The sequence below is a fragment of the Protopterus annectens genome, chromosome 10.part0 (assembly GCF_019279795.1).
Source record: "Protopterus annectens isolate FY-2018-M chromosome 10.part0, PAN1.0, whole genome shotgun sequence".
In the NCBI taxonomy this organism is placed as follows: domain Eukaryota; kingdom Metazoa; phylum Chordata; order Ceratodontiformes; family Protopteridae; genus Protopterus; species Protopterus annectens.
The window spans coordinates 316,198,017-316,225,100 of NC_056744.1; the positions used below are offsets into that span (position 1 = coordinate 316,198,017).

A 27,084-nucleotide genomic window follows, 5' to 3' on the forward strand; every position below is an offset into this window, starting at 1 on the left:
ATTTGAAATGTTGACAATTTTGACAGCCACTTAAGTAGACTTTCCCTGCATGTGATCAAGGGCCATTTGATCAATTTCCATCTTCAGATATTTTGTAGGTCGGAGGGCAGAGTACGTATCTAGGCAGTGCAAGATGAATGATGGCCTCGGCAAGGGGAAATGGAAGACTGCTCTGAGCTTTAAAGGGAAGCTTCTTCTTTCCTTTCTGTTGTGCAGCTATGAAGTTAAGCAGGGGAGGGGGATTGTGTCCACATGGGAGTACAGGGGTCTTGCCCCTAAAAAAAAAAAAAACACATTTCATTCTTTGCAGGCTGGCTGCAAGGGCAAGTGCTTCCTTAATAAGCTGTTATACAGCAATTTTTTCAAGGAATTATGTGTCTGTCACTCACAGAAAAGTCTTATACGGTGCATATTTCTGAGAGAAAAGAGCTGTAATTGTTCATAGGTTCATAGTTTAGTACTAAGCTAACTGCCCTTGCGAGCCATTTTAAGCCTAGCCAATTATCCCTTGTGAGACTGAAATCCTGCACCTTGTGTTTGTAAGGCAAACACCTTAGCCATTAAGCCACCCTCCCAACTCACTTGTGACATGGCAAGCAGTCACATTTGGTAGGCCAATACTTCTTAATTACAGAATGCAAGAATCTTCCAAGAATGCACATTAGGAGGACATGTGAAGTACACCAGCAGCTGAAAAAGAAATGGGGCTCCCAGGAGAGCACTGTGTGTGTACACCCCCCCCCCCATCCAAGGCCAGAGAGATCCTAAATAAACTAAGGTGAGGAAAACATACATGCCCCGATCATAGAAGTGCAACATTAAGAAATACAGAGCACATAAGAGACACAGCCAGCCATTCCATCCAGTGCAGGGCCTCTGTGAAATAATGTGCTACATTAGCCAGGTGTTCCATCCAGTGCAGGGGCTCTGTGAAATAATGTGTTACATTAGCCAGCTATTCCATCCAGTGCAGGGGCTCTGTGAAATAATGTGTTACATTAGCCAGCTATTCCATCCAGTGCAGGGGGGCTCTGTGAAATAATGTGTTACATTAGCCAGCTATTCCATCCAGTGCAGGGTCTCTGTGAAATAAACTGTTACATTAGCCAGGTGTTCCATCCAGTGTAGGGGCTCTGAAATAACCTGTTACATTAGCCAGCTATTCCATCCAGTGCAGGGGATCTGTGAAATAAACTGTTACATTAGCCAGGTGTTCTATCCAGTGTAGGGGCTCTGAAATAACCTGTTACATTAGCCAGCTATTCCATCCAGTGCAGGGGCTCTGTGAAATAAACACTAGCCAGGTGTTCCATCCAGTGTAGGAGGATCTGAAATAACCTGCTACATTAGCCAGCTATTCCATCCAGTGCAGGGCTTTGTGAAATAAACTGTTACATTAGCCAGGTGTTCTATCCAGTGTAGGGGCTCTGAAATAACCTGTTACATTAGCCAGCTATTCCATCCAGTGCAGGGGCTCTGTGAAATAAACTGTTACATTAGCCAGGTGTTCCATGCAGTGCAGGGGCTCTGTGAAATAACCTGTTACATTAGCCAGGTGTTCCATCCAGTGCAGGGGCTCTGTGAAATAACCTGTTACATTAGCCAGCTATTCCATCCAGTGCAGGGGCTCTGTGAAATAAACTGTTACATTAGCCAGGTGTTCTATCCAGTGTAGGGGCTCTGAAATAACCTGTTACATTAGCCAGCTATTCCATCCAGTGCAGGGGCTCTGTGAAATAAACACTAGCCAGGTGTTATCCAGTGTAGGAGGATCTGAAATAACCTGTTACATTAGCCAGGTGTTCCATCCAGTGCAAGTGCTCTGTGAAATAACCTGTTACATTAGCCAGGTGTTCCATCCAGTGCAGGGACTTTGTGAAATAAACTGTTACATTAGCCAGCTATTCCATCCAGTGCAGGGGCTCTGTGAAATAACCTGTTACATTAGCCAGCTATTCCATCCAGTGCAGGGGCTCTGTGAAATAACCTGTTACATTAGCCAGGTGTTCCATCCAGTGCAGGGACTTTGTGAAATAAACTGTTACATTAGTTAATGCTGCATTACTTCTGTAGCCTTTTTCATGCTGACTGAGTCCACCTCTATTAGAACTTTGCTAGGAAATAATCTTTTAGCAAAAATAGTAACATTTTTAATGAAGTACTTGACTCACCTGAAAATCTTCTGGCTTGTCGTCTAGGACATTAGATCTGATTCTACAGAAATGTGCATGTAAAACAGACTTCTCCTGTTTTAAACGGTCAAGTTGTGACTCTTCATCACATGCTACTAGTGGCAGTGTCTGTGAATCACAAATCAAAAGATAAAAACGTGAAATAAATCCAGACTTAATGGCACCTACACACAACAGCATTGTACACTGTCTGACTCTGTGATTGCAATAATCTGTGACTAGTATTACATTAACGCCTGTAACTCCAGATCTTCGAGAACATCACAGTCAGCAGGTCATTATTATTAATTTGAACATGCCATAAGCAGGAGGAAATTAGTGGCATAAGCTGCCTGTTAATTTGTTAGACCAGTCTTACAATACCCTAAAAGATGCCTGTTTTAGCTTTTCCTTACTTCTTTTCTGAAATTTCAAATGACAAGACAATTGAAGCTGAAAACAAATTCCAATCTGTGTGGAAAGGCAGGCCTTCTATTGAGGTAGTGCTGTCAACGATCTGGAGACGCAGCAGGTACTAACCATGCATCACCTTATTGAGGTAGTGCTGTCAACGATCTGGAGATGCAGCAGGTACTAACCATGCATCACCTTATTGAGGTAGTGCTGTCAACGATCTGGAGACGCAGCAGGTACTAACCATGCATCACCTTATTGAGGTAGTGCTGTCAACGATCTGGAGACGCAGCAGGTACTAACCATGCATCACCTTGGAGGGAAACTCTGCCAGCAAGTTATCCTTTTGCTTGTTTTTATTTTGCTGACCACAGTTTCACCCTGATGGACCCCATATTCCATGAAGGACTAGTAAGAAAAGCTCCACATACAATCCTGCAGGAAATTACTACAACATATTACATGCTTGAAGAGGATGGCAAGAACTTAAGCATGTCTATGTAAATTTGCCTATAGCTAGGCAATGCATGCCCCTCTGTGATCACTTGCCTAATATTCATAACCCAATTCTCTCTCTAACAATGTTAATAATTGACTCATTTGCTCCCTGACAGAGGTGCCATCACACCAGTGAGGGTTCTTTTCTTCACATTCTAACTCCCTTCCTAGAAGCAGCCAGCTGCTTACTCTACTGCCACTGTCTATAAGGGAACACACACCTCCTTCTGGCTTTCATATGGAGTATAGCTACTATGACTTTGCAGTACCCCAATTTGCCAGCCAAATATAGCAGTGTAGTGGGTCTAGCTGTTATCAGTCTCCCCCCTGGATGGAACAGCCAGCATTATTCACTCACTTCCACTCCCAGAAATGCAAGGTTCTAAGCAATCTCGGGTCATCTGCATGTTAGTAAATTTTAATTATCTAGGATACATGGTGTGAAGTGGAGGGAAACTAGCTTTAAGTGGTAGCATCAGAAAAGGCAATATCCACCTATTGACCCTGCTACCTGCTGAGTAAGTAGGAGAATGCAGTTAGCGAGACAGGAAAGGATGCAATAGATTTAGGGCAAACAGGCCACAATATAAGGTGGTGCAGCAGTTAGCGTTGTCCCCTCACAGCAAGAGGTTCTCCGGTTCGATTCTCGGCTGGAGCACCTTCTCTGCGGAGTCTGCATGTCTTTCTTGTGGTCAAATAAGGTTTAAAGACATGCAGTAGGTGCACTCGACACTATAAAATCTCCACTGCCAATCAATCTGCAGACCGGTGATTTGCTGTGGCGACCCCTAATGGGAGAAGCCAATAGGCCACAATACAAGTCTACATGAGAACAACACAAACCCAGTGTTGTCTGTTATTGTCCAGGCAAACATGTAGGTTGTTGGATCCGTCCTGGGTGCCGATCTCAAGCTTATCACTTCCAGAGCCCTAAGTCCTTCCTTACCCATAATTCCCTAGGCGCATCTCAGATCTCAATTGCCATTCAAACATTTCATAAGTGAGGAGAGCTGCCAGTGATTCAAAAGGATTTTCTAGTCAGCTACACTCTTCTACTAGGAAGAGTTCTTTTTGTTTTTTTTTTTTTAAACTCTCACGGTTTGTCTCTAAAAACTTTTCTTGTTAGAATTTATTTAAAAAAAGGAATACTAACAATATAAATATCTTGTGGCTTCTCTGGTAGATTTTAGGACATTACATAATAGCCTGTTCTTAAGTACTACAATTCATAAGAACAGATTTTTTTTCTAATACCTTTCTCCTTTATTAGATATTAATGCATTTTTTTGTGTGCCAGTTTTTTCTACAGGTGTCAGTCCTTTTATAATGTCAGAAGCATCAGGTTTTAAAAAGCGTTTGGAGTGTGGGCGCAAGTTACACCCTCAGGATCCACACACTAAGTGTGTCTATTGCCTCAGTGCCTCTCACCTAGACACAGATGGCCAGTCTTGTGCAACCTTCGGTGCCAGGTCCCTCCAGACTCAATGGGGCAAATTAGCACTAAAGAGGCTCCTTCCCATTCAGATAGGGTCTACCCCTTCACCACCTTCTTCTATCAAAGACAGGGAAAAGTCAAAATCTAAGGGTCAGGACAAAGGAAGGAAAGCAGCAAATTTCCTTCAAAATCTTCAAGAGATCCCCAGAACTATCCACATCTGTCAGTCCTGACAAAGATTCCAAGAAGATCATAACCATCTACCTCTCAGCCCCAACCCCATCTCAAAGAACCAGTTTTTCAGTGGGGCCAATGAGTTCCAGGCTTCAATCACCCACCCTTCAGGAGAAAAGATATTCTCGGCCTCTGGTAGCATCATCATCTCGATCCTCTAGAAGCCTTACAGAACTTGATGTCAACAGGATGATGAGAAAGTGATGCAGAACCACCTGGGAGCTAACCAGGCACCATCCCATAGGCAGGTAGCAAGTGTTGGCCAACTTACCCCCCCCCCCAACAATCCGCATCAATCCAACCCCTGGTTTTGGACTTTTCCAGAACTGATTGGCATCGCAGCTCTTTTGTCGGCACTGGAACTTCTTGCATCTCTGAGACAAACTGTATCCCAATCTCTCCCTTCGAAGCCAAGCTCTGGGGGAGTGAGTCGGCACAGAGATTCTCAAAGCCATCTCTTCCCCTCTGGGCTTCGGTTCTAGGGAGCTCGGATCAGATATCTGCTTTGGAGTGGAGGTTTACTGGCATCAAAGTTTCTATTTCCTCTTCAGAACTGAGGGAGTCATCAGCACCAACAGCAGCCTTGGATTTTGAAGCCTTTGAAAGGGTTTTGTCAACTTTCAAAGACAAGGTAGCTTCAACTAGTTTGGTTCCATCCAAACCCCACAACCAGTCTGCTACTTCACCTCTTCATTCAACTGTACAGAGACAGTCGGCCACCAAGGGTTTCTGAAGAAGTCTGCTTCATCAGTTCTCCTTCTGATCCTTCTACTAAACCCACAGAAGGTCTTCCCAGAAACAGACATGCAAGTGGAAGCATCTAGACTCACCACCAGAGTCTTTCATGGAAGACACCAACTTAGATGAAGGACAGGACTCCCCTTGCTACCTCGCTGAAGACATCTCCTTTGGGGATCTTCTAAAACTAATGAAACAGAGTAGGGATAGATGGCCTAAGACCCATCTATGGATAAGTCAGCAGTTTTGGAAGCGTTTGGTTCTGGGTCATCTTTACCCTGGGTAGTACCACCTGCTCACTCTCTTATTGATCTAATAGCTTAGCGGGCATGGAAGGTTCCTGATGTGGTGGAACCCATACCAAAGAAATCTGATCGCATATCTACCCCGACTGACAGGACGCAATGGAGTAAGGTTCCATCTGTAAATGCTATGGTGGTGGTAGCAGCCACCAAGAAAGAGCTATCGGAAGAAAGCTCATCTGTTCATCTTCCCCATAGAATCTAGGGCAATGGACAGATATGGAAAGTGGACCTACACATCAGTGACATTTGCCCTTAGATTGCTGCACTATCCTGCTTACTTAATAAAATTCCAGAGACTTGACAAAAGTGATTTCCAAGTCCCTCTTAGGGGTATTGCCAACGAATGTTCAGAAGACAGTGAACTCTCAGCTTTCCACCCTACAATCATTTAATGTGGCCGTGCTTCTGCTATAGAATGCAGCTGGAGGCACGGCTACAGCAGCAGGCACCCGTATCATCATGTGCAGACATGTCTGGATGCAACTATGTGACTTCGCAGAAGGATTCAATTCTTCCTACTTTAATGTCCTCTACGATGGTTCCACCTTGTCTAGACTTACAGTCAAGGATGCACTTACCAGGAGTCAACAGGATGGTAAGCCTCTCTCTGTAGTGGAAGTACTCTTCGCTACCCCTCAAAGAACATTCTCTAGAAACCAGAGATCAGGGAAGATGATGGGGTTCCACAAATTACACAATTCTTTCTAAGACTCCCAAAGTAACAGACCTTCCTGTGGCAGAGTGGGAGTTAATTTTAACAGACGATACTCAAGAGGCACAGGTGGACTGCAAAACCAGGGCTTTTGAGGTCCCTTTTCTGAGACAGCCTGTCAGCATCCCTGAAAGGTTGCCCGACTGCTGTGCTCTGGAGACAGCTGGGGGCATCTCTCCTTATGTCCTCCAGCCTGGCAAAAGATAACATCAAATTCATGAGTGCTAAGGATAATATCCAGAGGCTATTCAGAGATTGGTACTTGTCTATCGACCCTAGGGCCTATACAAGCCTAGCCATAACAACTTTATTTCTACCCACAAAATTTACTTCCCTAGATCCTTGTCTAGCAGGGCGACTGATGTGATCCCCGGGGTGAATTTCCTATCCCGCATCCAACCATCAAGGTTCCTCTTGAAGAGGGCTAAAGAGGCTCACTGCTTGACATGTATGGGCACTCTATTCCAAAGTCTGGGGGGGGGGGTCTCTGGGTCAGGAACCTATCCCTCCAGCATGTTTTGTTTACTGTGATGACAAGGTTTAGATCCTTGGAGCATGTGGCTCTGAGGGATTGGGATTTCGTTAAGTGTAGCATGTCCAACAGGTCTGGGTTTGACATGGCCTTGTATGTTAAGCAGAGATCACCTTTGAGTAGACGATATGCGACAGACTATAGCTGGAGTTTTTTTATATGGTCAGCATAGGGCATCTGCTTTAGGCCTGTGATTCTTTTAGTGAGGTATTTCTGCGGCCTTTCCAGTTGTTGCAAATGTCTTGAGAGGTACATATCAAATGGGGTGTTGTATTCTATAATGGGTCTAATAAGGGATGAGTACAGTGCGACAATGACCTCCTTTTTTCTGGATGAAAATCCCTTAATGATGAGGTGTGCCATATAGAAGGATTTCCTGACTGTTGTGGCGATGTGGTTATCGAAGGTGAAACCACTGTCCACCTGTGTCCCTAAGTCTCTTATCATACTTTCGGTGTTTAGTGTATTGCCACCTATGTGGTAATTCACAGGAGCATGTTTTCTTCCAAAGGGGATAACTATACATTTCTTGGCATTGAGCTTGAGTCCATGGCTCTGGCACCAAGCATCTGTTTCTGTAAGGCCCTTTTGTAGAATATCCACATCATTTGGGGATTCAGTAATGGCTCCCAGTTTGCAGTCATCTGCAAACTTTGTTAGCCAGACTCCCTTAGTGTTGGCCTGTACTTCAGTGAAGTAGATACCAAACAAGAGCGGTCCCAGGACTGAACCCTGAGGTATTCCACTTGTCACTTGTCTGGAGCTGGATTTGAAGTTGGGTACTTTTACAGTGCGGGTTCTGTCAGTAAGCCAGTTGGCAACCCATTGAGTGACATAGGGATTAATGCCCAGCTTAGTAAGTTTATCTACGATTTCAGAGTGGGGGATGGTGTCAAAGGCCTTGCCTTACCCTCGTCCACAGCTCCGGAGACTGATTCGAAGAAGTCAATCAGGTTCAAGAGGTAAGATTGGCCCTTCACGAACTCAAACTGGGTGGGGTCCAGTGTTTGAAGGCTGCCAATGTCTTTGTTTATAAGTTCCATGATAATACGTTCCATGGCCTTGCAGATCAGGCTCATCAGACTGATGGAGCGGTAGCTCCCAGGATCCAAAGTGGATCCCCCTTGTGGAGTGGGATAACTGTAGCTGTGCGCCACTCAGTGGGCACGAAGCCTGAGGTGAGGCTATGATTAAACATGACACTTGGGTGAGGTGCCAGTTCATTTTGTAGTTCATGTAGTACACAGCCCGGGATGTCATCTGGTCCCATGGATGCTGTATTCTTAGCTTTGAAGAGTGCAGTTTTTACCTCTGTGGCCATTATTACCTGCATTTGGCAATCTTTCGGTATTGAGATGGGCCCTTTAGGGGGTGAAGTTGGCGCTTAATCGCTCTGCCAGGATATTGGCAATATCCTTGGGATCAGTATATTTAATGCTATTCTGTTATAGCTCAGAGCAGATCTGAGTATTGCCATTTAGATTCTTGCTATAGCTATAGAATGCCTTGTGGTTGTCTTTGGAATCTTTGGCAATTTTATTTTCGTAACTAGCTTTGGAGGATTTTATGAGGGATCTCAGCTTCTTACTGAGGCTGCTAAGGGAGTTTTTTGCATCCTGGGATTTTCCTTTTTTCTGCAACAGTTTCTTCCTTTTGTTGTAAAGTTTGTTTATGGCAGGGGACCACCAGATTGGCTTCCTTTTTTTGGAGGAGAGCATCTTGGTCATATCTGGGATGGCACAATTCATGCATGAGTGGATGTGCTCGTACAGTGCCTTAGTGTAGGATTCAGCAGTCGAACTTTCAGTTCCCGTCTGCATGGGTGTCATGAAGTTTGTCACTTCTGACTTGAGTAGCATGAAGTTGGCTTTGGAGAAGCTTTTTATGGAGGTTTCCTTACTGGGGAGGGATGTGGATGTTAAGCATGATTAGCTTATGGTCAAGACCTGACTAACGAGGGGGTGACCATAGGTGTGGAGCATTGATTTCCCATGTTGGTAATGAACAGATCTAGGATACTGGAACCCCTGGTGGGACTATGGGTTTGTTGATCCAGGACACTGGAATTTATGAATTCCAAGAACCGCTGGGCAAAGGTGTTGGTACAGGAGTAGTTTTCCCAGTTAATGGTAGGGTAGTTGAAATCACCCAGTATTAGGGTGTTTGGTTGTATCTTAATATTTTCCTGTATGTTTAAAAAGGTGTAGTGAGAATCTTGGGGCATGGTGGGGGATCTGCAGCAAGCTACAATTTGGATTGCAGTCTCACCTAGTGTTAGTTGCAAAAAAAAAAAAAAAAAAAAAAAAAAAAAATTTCCATTTTTACTCCCACCACAGAGAAAGAAAAAAAATCCCAATGCTCCACCCAATCAGTGGGACTTAGCAGTCTTAGAATTTCAAAGCTGCTAGAAAAAGAGAGTCATCCAACCGGTCCCCCATGACAAGGCTCATTTAGTGCCAAAGAAAACTGGGGACCTAAGACCCATTTTTGGATCTGAGTCAATTAAATAAATTCATAAAACAGCCAAAATTCCACATGGACACAGTTCAATCTATTTCGCCTCTTCTAAAGTAGGATGGAATGGATATGCTCTACAGATCTCCACATGCTTACTATTGCATCAAAATATTGAAGCATTCCAGGAGATTTCACTGCTTCCATCTGTAAGCCAATCATTTCCAAGTCATAGCTCTGCTGTTCAGTGTCACCACATTCCCCAGGGTGTTTACCAAGATCATGGTAGTAGTAGCAGCACACCTGCATCTACCGAGGATCCAGGTTTTCCCATATTTAAATGACTAGATCCTCACTGAGCATCTCCTGCTCAGTCACCGTGACCATGTACTACAGTTGCTTCTCAACTTAATAAACTTAAAAAAAAAATGTCATTTGACTCCACCTCAAACTAGAGAGTATATAGGATGCCACCTAAACACCAAACTTGAGATAGTCAATCTTCCCCAGTCCACTGTCCAATCAATATGTCCGACAGCCCTTCACATTCTTCAGTTCCAGAGCTGAAAGTTACGTACTTAGCACAGAGTTACAGCTATGCGGTCTAATTTACGCCTGCTTCAAACTCCCTCCCTCTTGCCCCATTCCAAATGGTCACCCATGGCTTCTAGACAGAGTGGAGGTTACTCCCTGTCTGAGCACAGTCTCACAAGACTGAAATACGTTTCAACAGTCATTACCGATTATTAGGTTGAATTCCCTGTATAATGTTTTTTTCTCCCCTTTCCCTAAGTTAATTTACACGTGTGTGTGTGTGTGTGTGTGTGTGTGTGTGTGTGTGTGTGTGTGTGTGTGTGTGTATTGTATATTTATTAATTTTTATACAGGCAAACTCAATCTAAGTTTCTATGGGTAGGTGAGCAGTCACAGCTCTGGAGCTGATAAGCTTGAAATCAGCACCAAGGCTGGAAACATCAACCCACATGTTTGAAGCGGATGAAAATCAGATAACAAGGCACTAACTTTATGGCAAGTACATAACTTGTTTACATTCATAGGTTTATGTAGATGGCACATCACAGACATAAATCGGATTGCTAAGCTTGTGGGAGAGTGACCTGTCAGACAGCTCACAGTGTAGATAACCAGCCAAAATGAAAAGTTCAATGAAACATCAGGTTATACAAGCATAACCCCAGCATCCCTTGGAGATTCTATAGATTTATTGTATAATACTTTCATTTATTTAAATATCTGCACTATAAGAACCTGTCAAATTCTCTTTCTCCCCAACATCCTCAGCAAACAAATTCACAGGGGACAGATGGCAGGCAAAGATAACGTCTTTGAACATGTCTGTCTTCTTTCATTCCTAATACGGCCGATTCTGAGTAAATTTAAATCTGATGCCAACTTTCATTTTATCCTCGACGTATGGGTTTGGTTCCGAGCGTTGGAACTGACTCGGCCGTTAACTACAACTTGCGAAAGCCAAAAACTCTCGAGCTTAGCCCTTACCCACAGTGCTGTTCTCCTAGTTACTGTAGATATCATTTGCCTCTCTTCATAACAAACGTGTTCGCCATTGCTCTCGAGCTAAATGTTACTTTACTGTTATGCTTACTACTTTTGAAAGAATTTTCTTTATTTCTTGTTAGTCATTAACCTACCCACTATTTTCTAACTCATTCTAAATTTTGTCCTTTCCTCCTCCTCCTCTCATACACCTCGGTGTATTCTGAACGATCATTACAGATAGTTCTTCTTCCTCCCATACACCTCGGTCTACTCCATCATTGATAGTTTCCTTTCTGCTGCTTTTTTTTCTGTAACAAGAAAAAAATCTTGTCTTATTACAGTGTTCTTGTTTTTGAGGCCTTTTCTACCTGTGCGTGTGTGGGTTGTATTGCTAGCATGTCAACACCATTGTTAAAAAATGAAATTTCTTCAATATGGCTGATAAACCTAAAGTCCCCGCTGGATTTAAAAGATGCCAGAAATGCGGGCACAAAATTCTGATGTTCAATCATTTACTGTGCGTATACTCCTAGGCCCTGTTTACCTTCGAGAAGACTGTTCAGTTTGCCACAGTTTCAGTCACAGGGCACTAGCAGAAAGACGTAATAAACTAATTTTGAAGGGTATACTTCCATCAGCTTTCAGTGAGGCCTTATCCAGTGCTGAATGGAGCGTCTTCCCCCTTCTTTTTCATCTTCTATCAATGCCTTCTACTCTGTCTGCACCCTCCTTGAAAATAGCTAAGTCATCGGTTCCTTTTGTACCCTTGGAAACTATCGCCTCCACTATTAAAACTTCTGTCCCGAGGGGACCTATGGAACAGAATTTATCAGAACAGAGAGAACCTTCAGCACCTAGCATTTCGGTGCAAAAGCATTTGGATTATTTGACATCAAAATTATCGGTGCAGACATCTCTTACTGACTACTTCAGCACACAGTAAGCCATTTGAGGAGCCATCCATTATGGGTCTTCAGAGAACCTCATATTCACCTTCTATCTGGACCTGCACCTGGAGGTGGTGATATAAAGAATGTCACAGAAGTTAAAGAAACCCACTGCATAGCTGGTTTGAGATGTTCCACCAGGCTTAAATGGTTTTATACCTTTAAAACCTATTTTAAAGGCTAGAAAATGTTAATTGGTTAAAGGTTTTAATGAATGTGATTGGTATTTCAAGTGTATTTATACATAGACTGATTTTATATTATTGTATTGATCTGATGAAGGAGGCATCTCCGAAAGCATGTATCTGTTTACTGCTTATTGTTAATTAAATATATGTGCTCTGCCGTGGTTGTCCCATTGTTGTTTCTCAAGTATTTTACCATAAAAATACAATTAGCTGCTATTTCTAATTTCCTTAATGGTTTTAAAGAATCCTCTTTGGCTTCTCATAAGCTTTGCAAGACTTTAAAAGGAATTCTCTTGCTAAACCCCCCTTACAAAGATCCCACTTCACTGTGGGATCTCAATTTAGTGCTATCAGCTGAATGTGATGTGAAGTTTCTATCCTGGAAAACTACATTTTTAGTGACAATAATTTCTGCCAGAAGGATGTCAGAAATGCAAGCCTCATCATGTAATCCTCCTTACCTAATTTTCCACAAAGATAGAGTTTCGCTAAGAACCAAGCTTTCCTTTTTGCCTAAGATAGTGTCAGAGACCAACATTAATCAGACTATTAATTTACCAGTAATTTTTTCCTAACTTTGCTAACAAAGGTGAATATTGCTTACATTTATTAGATGCTCATAGACAAATATGTTTCTATTTACACAGAACTAAGAATTAATGAAATACAACCAGGTATTTGTGTCATTTCATCTACAGTACTTTGCCAACCAGTGAGCAAAGTGACACTAACCAGATGGCTCAAAGATTGTATTTCTTTTGTTTACAATAAAAATAAAAATTAAATTGCCTGGGCCTTTAAATGCACATTCTACAACAGCTGTAGCTACTTCCGTGGTCAGTCTAGAGCTTCTATGGATTTTTGTGCAAAAGCAACTTGGACTTCTAATACTTTTATTAGCCATTACAAATCAGATCTGGTCTCTAGGGGAAGAGCGTCATTTGGTTCTATGGTGCTCAGGAATATCCTTACTTGAGTCCACTCAAGGTCGAAGGTATCTGGGGACTCTGTCCCACATGTTGAGGATAAAATGAAAGTTAACATCATGCGCACTCACCACAACGTTCCATCTGTGTTGCCAACTTTCACGTGTCCTTGATTCCCCCTCCCTCCTTCCCCGTGCCCTTCAAGTGTTTTGGTGGAACGGATAATGGAGACAGATCACTTACTGTTCTTGTTATATGGTTCCAGATATGGTCTCTATGAAGGAATTTTGGGGGTTTTCATTCTGTCTTTCAGCAAACTTGATCTGAGGTAAGTAGGAGAGAAGCACTGTAGGTAGAGGCTAAGCTTGAGAGCTTTGGGCTTTCGGGAGCTGTAGTAACATCCAAGTCGGTTCCAAAGCTCAGAACCAAACCTATATGTAGAGGATAACTGAAAATGGACAACACAGATGGAACATTATGGTAAGTACATAACTTCTATTTTCTTACAGTGGAACATAACAGGCTACAAAGTTTGATCATGAGGGGACAACTTAGAGCATAGGGTCACAGGTACTTACTAGGCTATTGATCTTTGAGAATCTTAAGAAACCTAGCCTTACATTCTCAAGGTACTTTTTGCCCTTACATTTAACATATCAATAACCCAGAGATAAGCCAAAGAAGGACATATTGGTACATTTACATGTTTCCCCTATCCATGAAGGACAGGGGTGCTAAACTGGGGGTGAATTTGTAGTTACCCATCCATTCTTCCAAATTTTGTTTGAATAGAGGAAGACAAGTATTATGTGGAGCAGAAGATGGTTCCATAGAAGTGGTATTTTCTGTGACACATACCTATCATTCCAACATGTTCTATTTATTTTGTAAATGTAGCATTGTGTGACCAAAATTCTGAAGAATAAGTTTACAACTTGGAATTTATCGTTAATGCGAAAAGGTCACAACACAGTTTCTCCCACATGCAAAAAAAAACTTCTTAATCAGTAAGAAATTAAGGGCCCACAAAAGAGGCACAAGCATCTTCTTAGTGTGCCTGCTAGGGAACTGGGCTCTTCCGGGATGTGGACTGCTGCTAGGGAACTGGAATCTCTTGGGATGTGGACTGCTGGTAGGGTACTGGACTCTCTCAGGATGTGGACTGCTGCTAGGGAACTGGACTCTCCCGGGATGTGGACTGCTGCTAGGGAACTGGACTGTCCCAGGATGTGGACTGCTGCTAGGGAACTGGACTGTCCCGGGATGTAGACTGCTGCTAGGGAACTGGACTCTCCCAGGATGTGGACTGCTGCTAGGGAACTGGCAGCAGTCCACATCCCAGGATGTGGACTGCTGCTAGGGAACTGGGCTCTCTTGGAATGTGGACTGCTGTTAGGGATAAGGGCTCTCCCGGGATGTGAACTGAATCCAAGAAGTGGATGGCAGATATGGCACATTCTCACTTTGTCCTACCCTCCTGGCACAACAGGTAAGGTGGTGGTGCTTCCATGTCTGTTGATGTACAAAATTACTGATATGTTGATGAACTGTACAAGACTGAAGCAACAGGACAACAGTCACCTTGTACCCACTTACCTACTAAAACGTCCTTCCCACCCAGGTCCAATATGCTTGTTGTGATAGTCACCAGTGAAGAAAGGAGGCAGAATGGATTGCCCCAAAGAAGGCTATTCCCATCCATCTATCATGTCAGGTGTTAATTACAAGCATTATAAATGCAAGCTTTGTGTCCCACCAGGTGCACATTCTGTCAGAACTGAACTCGGATGGTCCAGTGAGAAGCTATCGTACAGAACAGGATCAGTGAATCACAGGGATGGTCACTGTGGCCACTGCCAAAGACGCCGCACCTTTAGAACCAGCTATGTCATGACAGAAAAGGTACCGTGTAGAGCAGAAACTTTGGGAACTAGCACCTCAGCTCTACCCATCAGACAGGGAGGCTCCCTCTGTAGGAAACAGTGACCAGACAACACATATTAAAGTCACATACACAGACTGCTGCAATAGGATTTGGCCAAGGTCACAATTTTTTTACCAAGGACTGGGAGAGCTGCAGCAATGAGGAGCTTGTCATCCAGGTATGGAAAGAATCTGGGCTCCCTGAAGATAAACCACTACAAAGAACAACCATTTTAAAAACCTCAGGAGAGGTGTGATGCTAAATGAGAACACAGGCTATGACTCTGTAGCACATATATCTTCTAGACCACTTATCAATTTTTACATTCAATATTTGTTCTTGAGGTCTAAATAGAACAACTAATCTCCAACTACAGAATGAAGTATCATTTGCATGCAGACCCTGCAAAACGAGTTCTTGGGAAAAAATTAAGGCCAAATAAGTCTACAATGGGGTTGAAGTATTGTGGCCTTTTCTGGTTATTAAGAAAAAAATGGGAAAATCTCTGTCTCTGCTCTGACAGGACCTCCCGGGTGATTCTTTTTTCCAACACTTCTAGCTTTGCTTCGTTCTGTTCACTGATAGGTGCAGCATCTAGCAGTGAGTGGAGGCAATGAGTGTGATAGAAAGAGAAGCCTGTAACTCCATAACAACAACGTTCTTACCCACTTATCTATTATGATAGTCTCCCATGCCAACAGGTGAAGGGATAATGACCTCCAACTGCCTCCAAAGGGAAGCAAGTCATGTCTGTGATGCTCCCAACCACCTGCAGGGAGACTGCAACTGCCTCACCAATGCAGAGAACCCTGGTCACGACCAATATGACTTCTCTGGAAGAAGCCTTGGTTACTGGACCCCTTGCTTGAGTTCTCCTTATTCTACTGTCCAGACTGTAATCACAACTGATGTGTATTTTTCTGTCTTTTGGAGAAGGAATGTTTTGGGAAGTAAAAGTGACACCAGCTGCACGTTTTCTGTCCTGTTTTACCTTTTCCATATATGCTCTTGACTTCTGGGCCAAGATCATGAAATGGGACATTAATAAAAGTAACCTTAGCATTCCCAGCACAACTGGTAAGTGTGAGACAGGCATGGCATCATACAGTAATGTGTGAAGTTGCAGTCCTGGTTGAACTTTCAACCACACTGAAAACAATATGCACAGCAAGTTTGGCCATGGCCATCACCGTGGCAGACTGGGACAAGGGCTACTCCTTAAGGGGCTCATATGGCTCCTGTTTTATGCTGGAGTTTATTTCATCTGACAAATCCACGAAGAACTCCACCACATGCCAAAATGAGATCGGGAAGAGGGCTAAGGATGCATACTTGTGCTTCCAACAGTCAAGCACCCAAGATGTCTCAGCCAGTGAATAAACCAACCGCAGGATCCAGATGGACATAAGTCTTCTCAGAGCCAATGTAGAAACAAGCTGATCTGGTCTGGGCGTCTCTGACTAGAAACTCCAGCTTCAATGATGCACAGGACTTGATCCACCTTTGTGGGTATATGGGGCATTACTATCAGGTGGATCCCATGCTGGCTTGGTAGCCTACCTGACAATTTTAGAGACAGAAGGAACCACCCATGATGCATATTCTGGCCAAAGTGCTATGGGCAAAGCAAATGATGTTATAGTAAAATAAATTGTGTAGTTCCCGTTTTAATACATGTAACATCAGTTGTGCCTTTTTGCCACAGCTGATGTCCATCCTTTTTTACAGAAGTTGCCGACTCCTCTAACAGGAAACATCTGACTCTTTATGGAACTCATCTGCTAGGTCATTTTTAACACATCATACACTTCCTAATCACATCTTAACTCCATTACCACAGTTTACCCTTTGTATTAGATGCAGTCCACTATCTCAGTAGCAAAACGAGTTTGCAAGGTCTTAAACAACCTGGACACACGTTCTTTTTCTTGTAAAAGAACAGCACACACTAAGTCTTCCTTGTGTTTAGCTGGAGGCCTGATTTTTAAATGAGGACTGAAGCCTGGTAAAGCATCTTACATTTGAATTTGTTGCAAAGAGTGTGGTACAATTATCTTTATTATGACTTAGTGTTTATGAAATATGCACCATGGTTAGGCCAAGGAAAGAAGTAGGAATATGAGATGAAGTTCTGAAGAAACACTCGTAGCATGTTTGGGCTGTAATTTTTATGGATATGTCAGGCAGCTACACACAAGTATAGAACCTATGAACAGGAAAAAGGGATCCTTTGAATCAAAATGTAGACATGGCTAAACTTCTGGCTGAGGGCAATTTGACAAGAACAATGTTACTATTTTTTGTGTAAGGAAATCCATGAAGCAGCTCATTGTAGCAGATGAAGGGCATTTACTTTCAATGGTGGTGATCTAGGAAACTGTAAAGCTGGCTAGAGTGGGGTGTGGTATGCCTGAGTGGCCCACGACCCGCTCACCTACTTCAGAGGGAGGGTGTGGGTATTTGTGCCATAATGTCACTCTCTTTCAGAGATTTATGTAATGTTGGAGTGCAAAATAATTGTTAAAACGAAAACATATATATGTATGTATATATACAGTGCAAAAACAATGAGAAGTATCACTCTAACTTATTTATTTTAGTAATGTGTGTGTATCTATCTCTTTCCAATTGTAATTTAATAAACATGCTAATGACGCTTTGTAACAGAAAATAATAATAATAAATAATAATTAATATAATTAATTTGTAATTTAATAAACATGCTAATGATGCTTTGTAACAGAAAATAATAATAATAAATAATAATATAATTAATTTGTAATTTAATAAACATGCTAATGATGCTTTGTAACAGAAAATAATAATAATAAATAATAATTAATATAATTAATTTGTAATTTAATAAACATGCTAATGATACTTTCTAACAGAAAATAATAATAAATAATAATTAATATAATTAATTTGTAATTTAATAAACATGCTAATGATGCTAACAGAAAATAATAATAATAAATAATAATTAATATAATGAATTTTTAATTTAATAAACATGCTAATGATGCTTTCTAACAGAAAATAATAATAATAATAATAATAATAAATAATTAATATAATTAATTTGTAATTTAATAAACATGCTAATGATGCTTTGTAACAGAAAAAAATAATAATAAATAATAATTAATATAATTAATTTGTAATTTAATAAACATGCTAATGATGCTTTGTAACAGAGGCTGCATGTCAAAATGTCACTGGAGGGAATGTTGATGGGTGCATGCTTATATATCACTACATACTCCTCCCCTTAGAGAACGGAGGCTGGATGACAAAATGTCACTGGAGGGAATGTTGATGGGTACATGCTTATATCCCTACATACTCCTCCCCTTAGAGAAGGGAGGCCGGATGACAAAATGTCACTGGAGGGAATGTTGATGGGTGCATGCTTATATCACTACATACTCCTCCCCTTAGAGAACGGAGGCTGGATGACAAAATGTCACTGGAGGGAATGTTGATGGGTGCATGCTTATATCACTACATACTCCTCCCCTTAGAGAATGGAGGCTGGATGACAAAATGTCACTGGAGGGAATGTTGATGGGTGCATGCTTATATCACAACATACTCCTCCCCTTAGAGAACGGAGGCTGGATGACAAAATGTCACTGGAGGGAATGTTGATGGGTGCATGCTTATATCACTACATACTCCTCCCCTTAGAGAACGGAGGCTGGTTGACAAAATGTCACTGGAGGGAATGTTGATGGGTGCATGCTTATATCACTACATACTCCTCCCCTTAGAGAACGGAGGCTAGATGACAAAATGTCATTTCCCAGAATGTTGATGGGTGCATGCTCATATCACTACATACTCCTCCCCTTAGAGAACAGAGGCTGGATGACAAAATGTCACTGGAGGGAATGTTGATGGATGCATGCTTATATCACTACATACTCCTCCCCTTAGAGAACGGAGGCTGGATGTCAAAATGTCACTGGAGGGAATGTTGATGGGTTCATGCTTATATCACTACATACTCCTCCCCTTAGAGAACGGAGGCTGGATGACAAAATGTCACTGGAGGGAATGTTGATGGGTGCATGCTTATATCACTACATACTCCTCCCCTTAGAAAATGGAGGCTGAATGACAAAATGTCACTGGAAAGAATGTTGATGGGTGCATGCTTATATCACTACATACTCCTCCCCTTAGAGAACCGAGGCTGGATGACAAAATGTCATTTCCGGGAATGTTGATGGGTGCATGCTTATATCACTACATACTCCTCCCCTTAGAGAACGGAGGCTGGATGACAAAATGTCACTGGAGGGAATGTTGATGGGTGCATGCTTATATCACTACATACCCCCCCCCCAATAGAGAAGTACAGGCACACAAAAATATCCCTGTGGTAAGTGACAGGATGCCTTAGTCTCCTATCACGTACAACAAAGACACAGTGAATAATGTACATTTTATATAGACGTGAATGAGTTTATACCTTAAATGCACTACATTGTGCATGCAACAAGGTCATCACCTGTTAAAAGTATATATACCCATCAATATTATATTGTAGATTTTTACCTTTAATACATGCTAACGTTTACTGCAAATGCATGTAATGTGGACCTTTTCACTTGAGGCTTTGCATTACAAAATGGCATTCCCTAGTTGGACATTCCTAGTAACAGACATTGTAATTGTCTTGGCTATTTTCCTTACATTTGTATGTTATATTGTCTTGGCTATTTTCCTTACATTTGTACATTAAATTGTCTTGGCTATTTTCCTTACATTTGTATGTTAAATTGTCTTGCTATTTTCCTTACATTTGTACGTTACATTGTCTTGGTATTTTCCTTACATTTGGATGTTAAATTGTCTTGGCTATTTTCCTTAGATTTGGATGTCGAATTGTCTTGACTATTTTCCTTACATTTGGATGTTAAATTGTCTTGGCTATTTTCCTTAGATTTGGATATCAAATTGCCTTGGCTATTTTCCCTAGATTTGTATGTCGAATTGTCTTGACTATTTTCCTTACATATGGATGTTAAATTGTCTTGGCTATTTTCCTTAGATTTGTATGTCGAATTGTCTTGACTATTTTCCTTACATTTGTATGTTAAATTGTCTTGGCTATTTTCCTTACATTTGTACATTAAATTGTCTTGGCTATTTTCCTTACATTTGTACATTAAATTGTCTTGGCTATTTTCCTTACATTTGTACGTTAAATTGTCTTGGTATTTTCCTTACATTTGTACGTTACATTGTCTTGGCTATTTTCCTTATATTTGGATGTTAAATTGTCTTGGCAATTTTCCTTACATTTGTACGTTACATTGTCTTGGTATTTTCCTTACATTTGGATGTTAAATAGTCTTGGCTATTTTCCTTAGATTTGGATGTCAAATTGCCTTGGCTATTTTCCTTAGATTTGTATGTCGAATTGCCTTGGCTATTTTCCTTACATTTGCACGTTAAATTGTCTTGGCTATTTTCCTTATATTTGTACGTTAAATTGTCTTGGCTATTTTCCTTATATTTGGACGTTAAATTGTCTTGGCTATTTTCCTTACATTTGGATGATAAATTGTCTTGGCTCCTTAGATTTGGATGTCAAATTGTCTTGGCTATTTTCCTTAGATTTGTATGTCAAACTGTCTTGGCTATTTTCCTTACATTTGTACATTAAATTGTCTTGGCTATTTTCCTTACATTTGTACGTTACATTGTCTTGGCTATTTTCCTTACATTTGTATGTTAAATTGTCTAGGTTATGTTCCTTACATTTGTATGTTAAATTGTCTTGGCTATGTTCCTTACATTTGTACGTTAAATTGTCTTGGTATTTTCCTTAGATTTGTACGTTAAGTTGTCTTGGCTATTTAACTTACATTTGTATGTTAAATTGTCTTGGCTATTTTCCTTACATTTGGATGTTAAATTGTCTTGGCTATTTTTCTTACACTTGGATGTTAATAACTATGGGCTCTGCCCAGCAGGGCCAACCTGGTCACAAAATGGATAAATAAATTACACAAATGAATGTATGAATGAATAAATAATTTCTCTCACTACCTTCAATACACAACATATTCTCTTCTGCTTTAATACAAGTGATCTGAGAAGTCTTGGTCAGCAGATAGTATAACTTCTTTGTACTTCAGTCGGACAGACTGCTAGAAGCATTTTAAGTTTCCACTGTCTGTCCATATAAATGTCTTAATTATAAACACTGTAGGGTTGTCTTTGATGTGCGGTAGGGCAGCAAAACTGGTGAATCCTTTAAATTGTCATGACTGCTTCTCCTGAAATTTGTAACTCTCTGATAACCAGAAAATTCTCTAGATAAACTTCTGGAAATAATTGATGTTTTCTGGCTCCTTAAGGCACTCCAAAATGACTACAGTTATTACAAAAGGACACATTTGTTACATCCTCCATTTTTTCAGACAAGTTTCTCCTCTTTGCCAAAAGTTGCTTTAAAACAGCTTCATACTAGACAGAAGTATCAGTTAATGCCTCTCTCTGTTCCTCTTGGGGGCATTTCTTCTTTGTCTGCATGTCTTGTTGAAGCGCTTCAACAGGCCTGCGTATTTTTACTCAGAAAGGCTGTAAGTCCTTCAAAGTTTATCATGCAGAAGTGACTTGCTGACTTCCATAGGCACCTCTTCATAAAAAACGTGTCAGGGTCGCATCACACAATGGAGCTGTAGCAGTGGAAATGGATCTCTTTGAAGCCATTTCTGCATTTGTGTCACACAGTCAATTTAAAATTTAAATGGGTAATATTTATGCCAACCAACTCTCTAAAAAATACAGTTCAGCTACAGCTCCAACTAAGTGGATGGATGTCTCACCTAACAGACTGGTTATCTGATGGCAGGGATGTGAAATGTTGAGAAGATAAAACAACAGAATGCTGTAAGAATGGCTTGCCTGCATGTCTAGGTAAATGCATAAGGTCAATGTGGTACACTTGATTTGTTCCCTATGTATAAAACATTGACAGGAGGAAGGGCAATAATACATATATATATATAATTTATTTAGGAAGTAGCATTTTCAGGAGACTGGAATGATGCTGGAGATAGGCAATACAATACTACAAAGCTGTGTATAATGTCATGTATCTATGACAGGATGGTCATATAATGTCATGCAACTATGGCAGGATGGTCAATGTAATACTGCACCACCCTATATAATGTCATGCACCCATGGCAGGATGGGCAATGTAATACTGCACCCCCCTATATAATGTCATGTACCTATGGCAGGATGGGCAATGTAATACTACAACCCCATATATTATAATGCCATGTACCTATGGCAGGATGGGCAATGTAATACTGCACCCCCCTTTATAATGTCATGTACCTATGGCAGGATGGGCAATGTAATATTCCACCCCTTTATAATGTCATGTACCTATGGCAGGATGGGCAATGTAATACTGCACTCCCCCATATAATGTCATGTACCTACGGCAGGATGGGTAATGTAATACTGTACCCCCTATATAATGTCATGTACCTATGGCAGGATGGGCAATGTAATACTGCACCCCCTATACAATGTTGTGTACTTATGGCAAGATGGGCAATGTAATACTGCACCCCCCCTATATAATGTAGTGTAATTATGGCAGGATGGGAAATGTAATACTGCACCCCCTATATAATGTCATGTACCTATGGCAGGATGGGCAATGTAATACTACAACCCCCTATATAATGCCATGTACCTATGGCAGGATGGGCAATGTAATACTGCACCACCCTTTATAATGTCATGTACCTATGGCAGGATGGGCAGTGTAATATTCCACCCCCCTTTATAATGTCATGTACCTATTGGGGGGTTGGGAGGTTGGCCTAATGGTCAAGGTGTTTGCCTTACAAACACAAAGTGCAGGGTTTGAGTCTCATAAGGGATAACTGGCGGCTAGGTTTAAAATGCCTCACAAGGACAGTTAGCCTATTACTAATCTATGGGTATACAGCTCAGCAAGCTCCTGCCTGGTGCCCTGCAGAGTTCTACAGCAGAGAGAGAGAAAAGAGAGACTCTGGAGTGATTAAGTATAATTTTTCTGCATTTTCTTGTTGCCTTTAGCTAATTCTGCCTAAAACACCGATTTTCTTGAGTTTCTGTGATTTAAAAAGCTTGTTTCAGCTACATATTGTACTTATTTTACTGCCTGCACTTTAACAAAGTTGTTTTTGTGTTTAAATTACCTGTTTAACTGTTGTAGGCTACACACTCAAGTGTGATAGCCATTTCTGTGCATTTAAAGTGTTTTTTTTTTTATTGTATCTACTTTATTTTCTGAAAATACTTGTTTTCCCGCCTTTCTAAGCTAGTATAGTCCAGTTTTCAGGTTAGTGCTGAATTCAGGACTGTTTTACAAGTTTCTGTGTTTGCCCATACCTTACTTGGATAGAAGAAAGTTTCTCTGTTCACTGTGAGAGAGGGAGCTTTGAGCAGCCTATCTGTCCCTGGAAGAGTGGTTTCAGCCCAGAAATTGGTAGTTTACTGGCCATTTTGGGCTAATTTCTCTCTCTTTCATTTCCCTGCTATAAAACCTGCATTTGCAAGGTTTTGCGCTAGTATACAGCTCAGCAAGCTCCTGCCTGGTGCTCTGCAGAGTTCTACAGCAGCGGAGAGACTTTGGAGTGAGTAAGTATCATTTTTCTGCATTTCCTTGCTGCCTTTAGCTAATTCCACCTAAAACATTGATTTTTCTAGAGTTTATGTGATTTAAAAAGCTTGTTTCAGATACATATTGTACGTATTTTACTGCTTGCACTTTAACAAAGTCGTTTTTGTGTTTAAAATGCCTGTTTAACTGTCGTAGGCTACACACTCAAGTGTGATAGCCATTTCTGTGCATTTAAAATGTTTTTTTTTTTTATTGTATCTGCTTTATTTCCTGAAACAAAAACAAAGAAAATACTTGTTTTCCCACCTTTCTAAGCTAGCATAGTCCAGTTTTCAAGTTAGTACTGAATTCAGGGCTGTGTTACAAATCTCTGTGTTTGCCCATACCTTACTTGGATAGAAAAAAGTTTCTCTGTTCACTGTGAGAGAGGGAGCTTTGAGCAGCTTATCGGTCCCTGGAGGAGTGGTTTCAGCCCAGAAATTTGTAGTTTATTGGCCATTTTGGGCAAATTTCTCTCTCTTTCATTTCCCTGCTATAAAATCCGCATTTGTGCAGTTTTGTGTGCCGGGCAGCGCCAGTTAGCTTGGATATAACTTTTCCCAGCTCCACAAAGTCTACTCTTCAATTTTGCCCTTGGAACTAGACAAACTTTCAACTTAAGCACTCAAACCATTCACTTCTCATCCCAGCACTTGCTCAAAACTCACAGAAAGCACTAATAAACCTTAGCACTAGACCCCCCCCCCATACTGTAGAGAAGGACAAGGCTCTCGATTTGACCTTACCAGCCAATCAGTAAAACAGTTCACTGTACCTATCCAGGCATGTCCAAAGGCCAGTTTCAGGTGTACTCTCCGGTCCAACTGGTGTAACAATGTTACAATTGCCTCATGTACACAGACAACCCTCTCCTCCTTCCACCAAACACTAATACATGCGAGAGATGCAATTATACAGCCAAACTGGAGGCCAAGCATTCTCAACCCAAGAGTGGACCAGGCAGTCAAGAGGAGAAGGAATTACTTGCATCACACCACCAGTCTCACATAGACCTATGAAACCAGCACCGGCAAAAAACACACATAAATACAAAAAAACATACTTGGAGGCTCTAAATAAAAATTTGCAAAAGTAAGAGAGACCTCCAAAGCAGACATCCAAGCAACCTCCACCTCACCAACACACACCATGAAACACATACTTCACAAAACCAGTGTGCCATGCAATCACAGCCCTTAAGGCAAAATAACATATCCAACACACTAGTAATAGGTGATTCTATAGTCAGGCACACTGACGTCCCACTCACTAGGCTGAACAAGGAGAAGGTTACTGTTAGCTGTCTGTCGGGTGCTAGGATCCGCCACATAACAAAAGCACTCAGGTCACTCCAGAACAAGTACAAATATGACTCTGTCATTGTCCATGTTGGTGTGAATGACCTGAGCCGTACCTCCGTGGACTACATGGAAAGAGACATGCTGGAGATCTCTGATCACGTAGCCCAGGCCGGTATAACCCTGACCCTGAGTAGCATCCTGCCCTCACCAAGAATGATACCACAGTATAAAGAAAAAATGATCAGTTTAAACAATTGGCTAAGCTTCTGGTGTCATTCATAGGGGATCCAGTGTCTGTCAGCCTGGGATGACATGCTCGACAAGCCAAGCTGCTTTGCTAGAGACGGCCTGCACCTGTCACCCTTAGGCTTTCAAATACTAGCCAAGGCTCTTGCCACCCACATAGTGCCTTTTTTAGGCAAGGCTTAAAAGACAAACCCACCACCGTAAATAGCACAAGTAACAAACAACTGAGGGTAATGCTACTCAGTGCCAGAAGTCTAAACCTCAAAATGCACACACTCAAGGCACTCCTCAGTATGGAGAAAATCGATATATGTGCAGTAACAGAAACCTGGTTTAAGGCTCCAGAGAGCACCTCAGCACTACCAGGCTACAACTCATATACATTTTGGCCACAAAACCCGGACCGAAATACAAAAGGCGGGGGACTATCCATATTCATCAAGGATACCCACACCTCCAGGTTAGTGGCACAGCACGATGCTTCAGAGATCATCCACGTGCAACTAACAACGGGCAAAACTGCTATTCAAATTACAGCTTGCTATAGATCACCCACCATGTCCCAGGACCCCCACTCCGCGTTCCTGGAAACATAAAGGTCCTACCAAACACCCTGATATTGGGTGATTTCAATTACCCAAACATTAACTGGGAGAACTACTCAGGTACAAACTCCCTTGCCCAACAGTTCCTAGAATTTATAAACTCAAACACCCTGGATCAACTGGTAAACATCCCCACCAGAGGTGATAACATATTGGACCTGGTCATCACCAACATGGGTGACAAGTGTTCCACACCGGAGGTCAACCCCTCGCTGGTTAGATCTGACCATAAACTAATCACTCTGGATATCCACATTCCGCCACCACCCCCGGTAAAAGAAACCACCACGAAAAACTTTTCAAAGCAAACTTCACGTTACTTAAAACCGAGGTGGGAAGTTTCAAAGCCCCCATGCTAAAGGATAATGCTGTCCAAGCTGCAAAATCCTTTACTAATGCACTCTATGGGCACCTACAAGAATGCATGGATCGTGCTATCCCAAACAAAACCAAGACTCACTCCTCCAAGAAAAGGAAAACAGGCTGGTGGACCCCTGCCATAAACAAGCTATACAATAGGAGGAGGAAACTAGTACAGAAAAGAGTAAAATCCCAAGAAGGGAAGACATCCCTGATCAGTATCAGCAAGAAACTATGTTCTCTCATAAAATCATCCAAGGCTAGCTTCGAAAGAAAAATTACCACAGACTCCAAAGATAACCACAAAGCATTCTTTAGCTATGTCAACAATCTAAGTGGCAATTCTCAGATCTGCTCGGAGTTAGTGCAGAATGGCACAAAATACATTGAACCGACCAATATAGCCCACATCCTGGCTGACAGGTTCAGTGCAAACTTCACCCCCTCTCACCCCCAAAAGGGCCCATAACTATACCAGAAGAATGTAGTACCCCTGAAACCACAGACACTCAGGTTAAAACAGCCTTCTCCAAAGTCAAAAACACAGCATCAATGAAACTGGACGGTGTCCCAGGCAGCGTCCTACATGAGCTCAAAGATTAACTAACCCCTCACCTAAACACATTGTTTAAACTCAGCCTCTCCACAGTCTGTGTGCCCACAGAGTGGCACAGAAAGCAACGGTTATTCTGCTCCAAAAAGCTGCAGCCACAACGGACCCAGGGAACTATTGCCCTATAAGCCTGACTAGCTTGGTCTGCAAAGCTATGGAGCACATCATCATGGATCTCATTAACAGAGACATTGGAAACCTCCAAACACTGGACCCTACCCAGTTCGGCTTTGTTAAGGGCAGATCATGCCTCCTAAACCTGGTGGACTTCTTTGAG

At 41.7% G+C, this 27,084-nt stretch overlaps 1 protein-coding gene across 1 annotated transcript in view; it reads right to left on the reverse strand.

Moving 5' to 3' along the window:
* The window catches only part of CCHR10.PART0H1orf112 (chromosome chr10.part0 C1orf112 homolog), a 2,885,111-nt gene that overhangs the window by 123,525 nt on the left and 2,734,502 nt on the right, over positions 1-27,084 (reverse strand). The window contains exon 26 of the mRNA XM_044086752.1: positions 2,172-2,300. Within this exon, the coding sequence (XP_043942687.1) occupies positions 2,172-2,300 (129 nt within the window). The remainder of the gene's footprint in view (positions 1-2,171; positions 2,301-27,084) is intronic.